Raw genomic sequence first — 12,192 nt, 5'->3', positions numbered from 1 at the left:
GAGGCGACTGGACTTGGCCTACCCCTTCTCTTGCTGTCCTTCCGGGTGGCAGGTCACCGGGGGACAATCTCTCAGCCGGGAAGCCTCCCACTCTTCTTGTCCAGTTCCACTGCTCCCCTGCCCACTCCTTCAGGGAGTCCGCCTGCCGCTCCAGGCTGGGGAGAAGTTTCACAGCACCCCGCACACTGCTCCACAGCACGTAACACAACAATTAACTTTCCTGCTGAGTTTATTAAGTTTTCATGATGGTGGGCTCCTATCTACCTTGTCTGCCTCTTATCCCGAAGCCTGGCCCAGCCCACACGGTGCAGCGGGGCCTTGACCCTTGACTGGGACTGTGGGAGGGGGGCACCTGCACAGGAGTGGACCCAAAGCAGACCACATTGGAGACTCCCCCAGATCCTGGCACTCAAGGCAGGAAGGCCACGCCTGCACGTTCTCCCAGAAGAACAAGAGGGATGTGTTGTTCCTGTTTGATGCTGGGACAAGGTGCCCTAGGCTGGTTAGGGACCCACTGGGCACCCCAGGCTTAGAGCAGCTGTGGGCTTGCAGATGGCAAACAGGAAACCTAGGAAAACTTAAAGCCCCTCTGTAACCACCAGGCTGGGGCACTTGCGATGCCCACCTTTTCCTTGGTTGTGTTCCAATCTGCTTGACAGACTTTTCTTCCATGTGAAAAAGCAGGCTTCTTTGTAGTGTAGACACGAGCAGCACTTTCTGGCTATAATCCAGCTGCACGATGGAAGACGGCTCCTCCAACACCAGATGCGAGTTACACACGCCCTGTGAGAGAGTCCGGTTAAAGCCAACTCAGTGCAGAGTTCAAGCAACCCGACTTCCTCTGTGACGGGAAACATCCTTCTGTTGTTTGTATTCAGGTCAGTTTATACCTTAAAACGTATGTGGCTAATTCTCAACAGATTCAGTGTCAACCCACTGTGATAAAATTGTTTGGAAAAGTTCTTACTAATGAGAAAACAACATTAACAACCTTTCTCAGCCTATATCAAGTTTGGCAGGAAACATGAAGAATATTATGTAATTTCTTTTAAAACATTCTCGGGAGGCAGTTCAAAGAAGAGTCCATAGGGATCTGAGTGGAAATATGTTACACCATCACTATTATTTATTCTAATCAAACACAATGGGACTTTCTATAAAATTATTGTGGCAACTATCACCTAAGGTCACATTACACCCTTCCCCCACAAAGAGTTCAAGGCAATTTTGGGGACATTATATCCATGCCAACTGAAAGGGTCAGAAAAAAACAAGAAAGAAATTCAAACAGCTTTAAATATATTGAAGAACAAAGGTAAACTCCAGAAGGCATTTTACTGCCGGCACAAACTCTATTTCTTGGTGTCAAAAATCTGCTTCTACAAGTTACTCTTCTCCCAAACCTGTTTCTTCAGTTGTTTAAGAAATCCTGATGCTCTGTCACAAACCTCTTGGGGGTAGGAGGAAGAGCAGCAATCAGATTTACTGGTAAAATTTACATACAGTAAAACTGACCCTTTTTAGATAGATGGTTGTATGGATTTTGAAAAATGCATACAGTTATACAATCACCAACACAGTGAAGATAGAGAAATTCTCTTTACCCCCAAACATCAAGTACTTTTAAAGCAGATTTTCCTCCCACGTTTGTAGTTATGTAAACTGTAGCTTTTCAGTTTTAGACTTAGCTTATAATGAACTAAATTTATTCTATGAATTTTGCAAAAACACTCAACCTCCCATATCTTTTTTATTTATTTATTTTTTTTTGCAAATCTCTTTATACTTGTATTTAAAACAACAACAACTATCAGAACCTCAATAAAGGTGGGAAGTAAGTTCCCAGCACGCTAAGGACATTGTTTTCTACATGTGGCTTTCTCTCCGTTTTGTGAAATGCAGGCTTGGGAGCGGTGCGGGCCTGGCGCTGCCTGCAGGCCCGAGCAGAAGGAAGGAACAACACAGGGGCTCCTAATAACCTCAATGCTTTCCTGCACAACAGTGGTTCTCCAAGCGGGCTCCGCAGTCCTTTCCACAGGGTCTGCAAGGCCCAGACTATTTTCGTTATAATACTAGATTGCATCTGCCTTTTTCACTGAGCTGACATTGGCAATGACACAAAAGCCATGGAGGGGAGAGCAGGGCACTGAATGCCACTAATCGTCACTGTGTCCTCTGCCACCACTCATGGGAAAAAATGTGCATTTCACTGAAGATGGTCTTTGACGCAGAACATTTATAATTTCATTAAATCCTGGCTCTTGGGGAGACACAGTTTAGAATCTTGTGTGATAAAATGGGGCAGGCACGCCCAGTCCTGCTGCTGCACACTGAGGTACTCTGGTTCTCAAGGAAAAGCACTTGACTGTTAGAGCTGGGAGCGCAACCAGCTGCCTTCCCCACCAACCCCCGCCCCAGAATGCCATTTTTCTTGACATACTATAATTACTCAAACATGGGTATTTGGCAGACATTTTCTCTGATGGAACAAAGTGGCCTTGTCACTTTAGTGAAAACAATTGTGTTTGTTGCTGATAATAAATTTCAAGTTCTCAAATTAGGCTTAGAATTGAAAGCTTGTAACAACCCTTGTGAACTTGGGCAGTTCTATAGCCTTTTCTGATCAGAATGATGGTATTATTGACAAAAACACATTCTTTGATATTATATAATTAAATTTCAACATTTGGAAAGATCTGCATCATTCAGTAAGATCAATATTTTCCAAGTGACCAACACATGATATTACAAAATCACACAGGGATCAAAGAGCCACTCAAAGTGCCAGGCAGGCTGCTGGATTTCGCTGTAAGAGGACAAAAAAAATCCATCCACACAGTTTCAGCTTCCCAGTTACAACTGACCTTAGGGAAACCACCATCCATCAGTTGGGGATAAGATTCACTAAGAATATCCACAATTCTCTAAAAAGGCTCGTACAATACTGTCCTGTTTCTAACTACAGGTCTGTGAGAGGCCAGATCTTCTTCATACGCTCCAACCAAAACAATGTATTGCAAATGCAGCTGTCCTCCACCAAGCCGGCCGTTAGAGAGATTTGCAAAAATGTAAAGTACTGTCTTTCTTATCACTTGTTTTGAAATAGTTATTTTCATAAAAGTTATTTCTAGTGATAGGTTTATTTTTTCAAAATAAAATTAATAAGGGCGCCTGGGTGGCTCAGTGGGTTAAAGCGTCTGCCTTCGGCTCAAGTCATGACCTCAGGGCCCTGGGATCTAGCCCCGTGTCAGCCTCTCTGCTCATTGGGAGGCCTGCTTCCCTTCCTCTCTCTCTGCCTGCCTCTCTGCCTACTTCTGATCTCTCTCTGTCAAATAAATGAATAAAATCTTAAAAAAAAAAAAAAAGAGTGTAGGGGCCTCCTGAGACCAAACACTTTGAGAACTTCCGCTAGACATAACTTATAATAGGACAGTCGTGGATCGGAGGGACTAAAAGCTACTCAGGGGCGCCTGGGTGGCTTAGTTGTTAAGCGTTTGCCTTGGGCTCAGGTCATGATTTCAGGGTCCTGGGATTGAGCCCCACATTGGGCTCCCTGCTCAGCAGGAAGCCTGCTTCTCCCTCTCCCACTCCCCCTGCTTGTGTTCCCTCTCTTGTTGTCTTTGTCAAATAAATAAATAAATAAAATCTTAAAAAAAAAAAAAAAAAAAAAAAAAAGCAACTTGGCTAGTAATTCCTGAATTCCTGCTATGCATAAGGAATGAAGGCTACGCGTCAGGAAAGGAAAGGCTGGTACCAAGGTGTTCAGTGCAGCTGGGCAGACATGTGACCCAGCGAAGCACAGGCCTGCACAGAGGCACACGAGCGGTGGAAAAGATGCAGGCTTCAGAGCAGAACCTGTTTGAAGCTGAGCTCTACCAGGTGTTGGCCTGTGACCCCGGGCTAGTGACAGGGTCACCGAACCTTGGGTTCTTCATCTACTGACAGGGAAGTGCACACGCAGCTCAGGGCAGCGTTGTGAGGATTAAGCAGGACAACAAACATGAGGATGGTGGCTGGGCACTGGACTGCCACCAAGCCTCCTCGTCCTCGGCCCACTCCCTCCCACACGAGAGAAGGCTTGGTGGGGGCCAGCTCTCCGCCCCCTGAACGCACTGACCTCTGTCCACAGTTATGATTATGAAAGGCTTCGCATGGCTCCTACAAACCCTTCAACGAGAGAAGAGTGACAGCGGCTTCCGTTCGAAGGAGCAGCAGGAGACAACAGGAGAATGGACACCATGAGGGAAGGGGCCAGTGCAAGCAGGGGCCAACCCTTTAGTCACAGCAGAAGCAGCTTAGAAAACGTTAGAGAAGTCCTTGAGGGAAACTGTTACAAACAATAATGAGATTATAAAGGGACAAATGATTGGGAATACAAACGGACTGGCTACAAGATGATTATGGATATAATTTCCCCAAATAGAAGAAGGCCAAAAATATTTCTGGAAATAATCATACCTGGTCTAGATCCAGAGAAGAATAGACAATTTTCCCTTTGTCATCACCAGAGAACAATTTCATTCCATTGGGGCTCCAAGCCAGCGCGGTGATGCTATTTCTGTGAATACCGGTGACATCAAATCTCCGAAGCTGGGAACGAGCGACAGACACGCGCACAGGGAGAGAAAGGGGTGGGCACTGTGAGATACGGTCTGTGGGCACAGGGGTACAGAGTCCCTCCTGCTCCTGGAGGAGCTGGTCTCCCCAACCTGGTTTTCCAGGCAAAACCCTGCACAAGGAACCCTCTGGTTAGTTACCTTGAAAGCGGACAGAGGGCAGCCGGAGAACGTTAGGCACAATCTAAATTACCCAAACGTGCTTTCTGCCAAGTGTCCTCCCAAGAACCAAAATATTATTGAGTATTAAGAGCATAGGGTGGGGCGCCTGGGTGGCTCAGTGGGTTAAGCGACTGCCTTCGGCTCAGGTCATGATCCTAGAGTCCTGGGATCAAGTCCCACATCGGACTCCCTTCTCAGCAGGGACTCTGCTTCTCCTGCTGATCTCTCTCCTCTCATGCTTGCTCTCTCTCTCTCTCTCAAATAAATAAATAAAATCATAAAAAAAATTATTAAAAAAAAAAGAGCATAGGGTGAAATTTTTCTGAGCATGTATCTTCTGAGCGGGTGAGGCTTTCTCCTGTGAAAATCCGCAAGGAATGTGCCAAGAAGGTAAGACATGCCGGGGAGACTACCACTTACTTGTTTGTTTCTCCCTGGCAGCGAGGACACAAGCTGAAAGACAGCAACCCTCCCAGAGGCGGTGCCTGCAGCCACGAGGTCATCGAAGCAGCTCAACAGCTTCACCACCGTGATGGGTTCCGTTTTCCCCTAAAAGAGCAAACATTCAAGACAAGGCCAGCTTCCAGAGGGGAAACATTACCCCTGGAGGCGGAAGCCCGGCATCAGGCTGCGGCCTCTGCAAAGCCCTGACTGAAAATGCATGCAATCCAGGAAAATAATTACATCTGTTAGACCCTCTTTTTTCTTTCTAGGTCTCTCATCTTGAAATGATGAAATAAAAAACCATTTCTAATAAAGGAAATGCTCATCAATCAAGTGAGAATATTCTAAGCTATCAAGGCGAGCATGCTAAGACGCTTGGAGAGCTCGTCCAGAACGGGAGTCTGGAGTAAGAAGAGCTCCCCCAGACCCCAACTCTCTTTCTTCTCTCTCAACTTGGACATGCCACTCCAACATCGCAGTCCGCGGTCTCTGTGCCACCCACGCATGCCACGAGGACAAGGAGATGATGCATCTGAAAGCACTTTGTAAATGGGTTTGTTCTTAGATCAGTAATCAAATAACACCAACCCAAGCTTCATACATTGGCCTATTAAAAAATAAAGATTGTTATTTTTTAAAAGATTTTATTTATTTATTTGACAGAGATCATAAGTAGGCAGAGAGGCAGGCAGAGAGAGGGGGAAGCAGGCTCCCCGCTGAGCAGAGAGCCCGATGCGGGGCTCGATCCCAGGACCCTGAGATCATGACCTGAGCTGAAGACAGAGGCTTAACCCAATGAGCCACCCAGGAGCCCCACTGGCCTATTAAAAAATAAAAAGCACATGTACTGCGGTGCCTGGGGGACTTAGTCAGTTGGGCATCTGCCTTTGGCTCAGGTCATGGTCTCAGGGTCCTGCGATCAGCTCCAAGTCAGGCTCCCTGCTCAGCAAGGGGCTTGCTTCTCCCTCTCCCTGCCTCCTGCTCATGCGCGCGCGCTCTCTCTCTCTAATAAATAAAATCATAAAAAAAAAAAAAAAGAAAAGAAAGAAGAGAAGAGAAAAAGCACATGCACAAGCATGGCACACAGAAACTCAGGCTTCCAGACCATTGAGTGAAACTGGTCATTCAGAAAAACCACACCACCACTTGGCCTTGCTGAGACAGACGGCGAGATCTGCACTGAACTACCGTGATCACCACATTCTGCTGCAGTAACTTAGATGGTAAGCGGTCTGTCAAGGGCAGAAGCACACCCTCCACACTCAGGAGACTGAGTCAGCTGCTGCGGTGACAGAAAGTAAAGTAGGTCGCAGGCTCACGCAGCTGGTGGCGGTGAGCATGTACAGCCCGCAGGGGCGGCGATGACAGCGGTGACCACACACACTTCCGTCCAGCCCCGCAGCTCTCGGGGCGCTCTCCTGGGCTATAAAGATGCCTGGTGAGAGCCTGACGGAGGTAAGGGACTTGGATCTTAAGCTAGAGGAAGGCAAAGGGGAGCCCTGGAAGATTCCTGCCTTTGCCCTGTGTCCATCCCATGGGTTTCTGGTCAGCTCGACCAGGCGCGGCACAGCACGAGGATGATGAGCAGAGTGTGCAGGTGCGAAGCCCGGTGGGAACCTCCTGTGGCGGCTCAGGCCAGAGGCACCACGGGCCTCGTCTGGAGAAGCGGCAAATGAGCGAGCACAAAGGCTGATGAGGAAAGAGACTGTCAGGACCTGGTCGGCACGAGGACTGCAGGAGAACGGCACAGCCACCCCCTTCCCGGAACGTTCCAGGCGCCAGCCACGCTGGTCCGCCCTCTCATGCGGCATGTTCCTAACTCTTCAGGCAGCAGCACGGGGTGGGCTGGGGTCGCCCCGTTTGCCTAAGGACACACGGCTGGAGGACTCAAAGGGATCCTGGCCCTCCCTGGCTGCCCCGCAGAGGGACAGCTGGGAGGCGCGAGCACAGGAAGGGGAAGGAAGGACATCGTCATCCGCACTGCGGCCAACACGAGTGGCGGGTCCATGAGCGGGACCCACTGGTGCCACTCCGAGGGACGACTGGGACAGAACCCACTTCACACGCAGGTAGTCCTGGCAGGGCGGCCCCCGTCTGGAGAACAGCATCCTGGGAAGGTGTACTTACAGGAATTGCTGCCACAACAGGAATTAAAATCCCTTACCGGACACTGAGCCAGGTCGTGAGATAAATTCCAAACGGCTGTGTCCGTTTTCTGAATGAAAGGCTTCAAAATAAAAACCACCACTCACATGGGCCAAAAGCCTGAAAATCTGTGTGTGGCGCTTGTACACACGCTTTTTAATATGTCAACATTTTGAGTTAATGTTATTTAATATAATCATTAATAAACGTTACGGTTCTTGACTTAAGAACCAAAACATCCCAAGAATCAGATTATCAATACTTAGCTTATAGAAGCAAAAAAATTAGGTTCAATTGCCTACAGTATAAGTCAAGCTATTCTGAAGAACATTCCCCTCCAAACACCTCAAAGTGCTGAGTAAGATACATAAAATAACGTTTTTTAAAAAAAGACATTTTATTTATTTATTTGAGGGAGAATGTATGTGTGTGCACACACACGTATGAGCTGGAGGAAGGGGAAGAGGGAGAGAGAGAATCCCAAGCAGACGCCGCACTGAGCACAGAGCCCGTGGGACTCGATCCCAGAATCCCAAGATCATGACCTGAGCCAAAACCAAGAGCTGGACACTTAACTAAGTGAGCCACCAGGACCCCCTATAAAATATCCTTTTAACTGCATACCTCTAGAAAGTAATTCTAGAGGTCCAAACCCCAAAAGAATATTGTCAAAATACTGTCAAACCCTGAAGCTACGGGCCACCCCAGGACTGCCTCGCCAACACCCAGAGCTTCGGTGTCCTGAGCTGAGTGGGGCTAACGAGGATGAGGCTTCAGGCCAGACAAGTGGGGACTGATGTCCCCTGCAAAAGCCCGGCAAGAATCCCTGAAACTCTAACCCTCAAAGTGTAAACAGTGAAAAATCCATTTGCTGGCAGACAGAGCTGACAAGGAACTCTGTCTTCTCTCAGACGTTGACTGCAATAAATAAAAAAGAAGAACGTTCCTCAAGAATCTGTCATCCCAAGCCTGCCATGTTCAGCATTCGAGTTTGAATGTATTTTTTTTCCTTCCCACAGGCAGTCGATCTGAAGGGCTTGGATGTGAGCAGCAGTCCAAGGGGCCTGGCACAGTAAGTACAAACCCCATCTGTGTGACACAGTCCTGACCCCCGTTCCTCAGCCTTCACGAGTATTGGGACCAGCCACAGAGCTCCTAATTAGAAACCACCACAGGGAAAAAGGCCCCATGAAGAAGAATCAACTAAAAAGAGCAGTAATAGGGGCACCTGGGTGGCTCAGTGGGTTAAAGCCTCTGCCTTCGGCTCAGGTCATGATCTTGGGGCCTTGGATCGAGCCCCGTGTTGGGCTCTCTGCTCAGCGAGGAGCCTGCTTCCTCCTCTCTCTCTGCCTGCCTCTCTGCCTGCTTGTGATCTCTGCGAGTCAAATAAATGAATAAAATCTTTAAAAAAAAAAAAGCAGTAATAGAATTGGACAACCCTTTGCCCCCACTCAAGTACTGCATTTAGATTGAAGAGACCCAGAACATAAAAGAAATATGCTTAAAATTTTAAAAAAACATAAAAGGGAATTCAAAACAGAACAGTAAGTTACTATAAGAAATGAAAAAGAATTGGGGCGCCTGGGTGGCTCAGTGGGTTGGGGTCTCTGCCTTCGGCTCGGGTCATGATCCCGGGGTCCTAGGATCGAACCTCACATCGGGCTCTCTGCTTGGCGGGGAGCCTGCTTTCCCCTCTCTCTGCCTGCCTCTCTGCCTACTTGTGATCTGTCAAATAAATAAAATCTTAAAAAAAAAAAAAAAGAAATGAAAAAGAATCAAAAGAATTTAAAACCTTAGTGGTGCTTAAATAGCAGAGCTCAAAGAAAATTATTGAACTAAATGACAGACCTATGTAAGAAAGACAGAGGAAAAGATAAAAAATAAGAGCAGAGTCCTAGAGGACAGATATAAAGGTCCAACCTATATCTAATCGGGACGCCAGAAGGAAAGGGGATAAACAGGAGGCAACATGTTCAGAGACAAGGACCATTAGTTGCCCAGAACTGATGAAAGGCCTGTGTCCTCAGGAGCACAAGCCCTGACAAAGATTAAAGGAAAGAAATACACTGAACACACTGTGTGGTGACACAGCAACACATTAAAGACGAGGAGATGACTGTACCGTGTCAGACGAAAGGCAAATGACCAGATACAAACAAGTATTAATGGATCAAGAAGATGTGGTATATATACACAATGGAATACTATGCAGCCATCAAAAGAAATGAAATCTTGCCATTTGCGACAACATGGATGGAACTAGAGCGTATCATGCTTAGCAAAATAAGTCAAGCAGAGAAAGACAACTATCATATGATCTCCCTGATATGAGGAAGTGGTGATGCAACATGGGGGCTTAAGTGGGTAGGAGAAGAATAAATGAAACAAGATGGGATTGGGAGGGAGACAAACCATAAGTGACTCTTAATCTCACAAAACAAACTGAGGGTTGCTGGGGGGAGGGGGTTTGGGAGAAGGGGGTGGGATTATGGACATTGGAGAGGGTATGTGCTTTGGTGAGTGCTGTGAAGTGTGTAAACCTGGTGATTCACAGACCTGTACCCCTGGGGATAAAAATATATGTTTATAAAAAATTAAAAATTAAAAAAAATACAATGAACAAAAAACAAGAAAACAAACCATGAAAAAAAAAAAAAAAAAAAAAAAAAAAAAAACTTCTCAGGGCACCTGGCTGGCTCAGTTGGTAAAGCACATAACTCTTGATCTCAGGGTTGTGAGTTTGAGCCCCACCCTGGGTGCAGAGATTAAAGATAAAGTCTTTCACAAAACTGAACAAAACTTCGTAACAGAAACGATGGAGTCCAGGAGACAATGGAAGATCATCTTCAAAATGCTGACAGAGAAAAACCATTAGCTTTGAATGTATGCCTGTCTAAACTCATAGACATAAAGACATTCAGGCAAAAAGTCAACCGTACAAGACACTTAATATGTATGATGAGAAAGACCAGACAGACATCATAGAAAACTATAGACCAGAGGCGCCTGGGTGGCTCAGTGGGTTAAAGCCTCTGCCTTCGGCTCAGGTCATGATCCCAGGGTCCTGGGATCGAGCCCCGCATCGGGCTCTCTGCTTGGCGGGGAGCCTGCTTCCCCCTCTCTCTCTGCCTGCCTCTGCCTACTTGTGATCTCTGTCTGTCAAATAAATAAATAAAATCTTAAAAAAAAAAGAAAACTATAGACCAATATCCTTTATCCTTCATAAATACAGATACCAAATGACTATAATAAACTATTACTGAGAGGACTACAGCACAATTTTAAAAAAGATACTACATCATGACAGAGTGGGGTTTATATAAGTAATGCACAGCTGAATTAATAATCAAACTCAATACATACGCCATATTAACAGAAGAAGAAAATCATGTTCTCTCTTTTTTTTTTATTTATTTACTTGAGAGAGAGACAGTGAGAGAGAGCATGAACGAGGAGAAGGTCAGAGGAAGAAGCAGACTCCCCGTGGAGCTGGGAGCCTGATGCAGGACTCGATCCTGGGACTCCAGGATCATGACCTGAGCCGAAGGCAGTCGTCCAACCAACTGAGCCACCCAGGCGTCCCGAAAATCATGTTCTCTTAACAGATTCAGAAAGAAGATCTGACAAACTTCAATACTCATTCATGACCATAACACTCAGAAAATTAGGAATAGAAATAAGTAGAAATAAAAAAGATCTATGAGGACTCTAACCCTAATGAGTGTACACACTGAGGTAAAGACATCTGTTCTGTGGACATTACCCTGGAGGTCCTAGCAAATAGAGTTGATAAATCAAGTAAAAAACTGAAAGGCATACACATCAGAAATGATGAAGTAAAACACTTTCTTCACAGGCAGCAATGACTACCTATGTAGAAAACCCCAAGAAATCTATAAATGTATGAAGAAATCTATAAATGTACATAAATCAATTGTATTTCTATAGGCCAGCAACAAAAAAATCTGAAAGGAAAGGAAAATAAATTGTTGTACTGTTCTTATATCATTTGTAAAGTGGTATAATATTATTTGAGAATAGATGGACAAATGTTGTAAATCCTAAAAAAATAACTAAGAAATCAAACAGATAGGACCGAATAAGCCATAAAGGACATAGAATAGAACCATGAAAAAATAATTAGTCTAGAAGACAATAGGAAAAGAAAAATCAGTAAGATTTAAGAATAGGTAGGATATGCAGAAAACAATTATCAAGATGGTAGACTTAACTAATGCTTCTTAACTGGGCATAATCCTGTTTTCCACCCTGCCATGGGACATTTGATAATGTCTGGAGGCTGCTGCAACTTGGTTGATACTATTGCCATCTAGTAGGGAGAAAGCAGGGGTGCTGCTTGACATCCTACAATACACAGGACAGCACCACCAGACCACAAAGTCAGTGGTGTCAGGTTGAGGAAATGGAACCTAAACCCAACCATACTAATAATCATATTCAACATAAGTGGCCTAAATTTGGTATAACAGAAGGTAGAGATTGTTGGGGTGTCTCGCTGGCTCAGTTGGTGGAACATGCAACTCTTGATCTTGGGGTCATGAGTTCAAGCCCCCACTGGGTGTACAGCTTACTTTAAAAAAAAAAAAAAAAAGGCAGATTGTCAAACTGAATAGAAAAGTAAGACCTGGGCGCCTGGGTGGCTCAGTGGGTTAAGCCGCTGCCTTCGGCTCAGGTCGTGATCTCAGGGTCCTGGGATCGAGTCCCGCATCGGGCTCTCTGCTCAGCGGGGAGCCTGCTTCCCTCTCTCTCTCTGCCTGCCTCTCCGACTACTTGTGGTTTCTCTCTGTCAAATAAATAAATAAAA

At 45.9% G+C, this 12,192-nt stretch overlaps 1 protein-coding gene across 4 annotated transcripts in view; it reads right to left on the bottom strand.

Moving 5' to 3' along the window:
• Nucleotides 1-12,192, bottom strand: part of TECPR2 (tectonin beta-propeller repeat containing 2) — a 97,970-nt gene that overhangs the window by 63,221 nt on the left and 22,557 nt on the right. For 3 of the 4 annotated variants that reach the window (XM_059183183.1, XM_059183184.1, XM_059183186.1), the window contains exons 3-5: nt 5,199-5,327; nt 4,459-4,590; nt 626-783 (exon numbers count right to left, since the gene is read on the bottom strand). In XM_059183183.1, the coding sequence (XP_059039166.1) occupies nt 626-783; nt 4,459-4,590; nt 5,199-5,327 (419 nt within the window). The remainder of the gene's footprint in view (nt 1-625; nt 784-4,458; nt 4,591-5,198; nt 5,328-12,192) is intronic. The other variant, XM_059183185.1, reaches the window with a different exon arrangement.

The sequence above is a fragment of the Mustela lutreola genome, chromosome 7 (assembly GCF_030435805.1).
Source record: "Mustela lutreola isolate mMusLut2 chromosome 7, mMusLut2.pri, whole genome shotgun sequence".
NCBI classification, from domain to species: domain Eukaryota; kingdom Metazoa; phylum Chordata; class Mammalia; order Carnivora; family Mustelidae; genus Mustela; species Mustela lutreola.
Note: the sequence above shows the minus strand (reverse complement) of the source record. Positions and strands in the feature narration are given on the sequence as shown.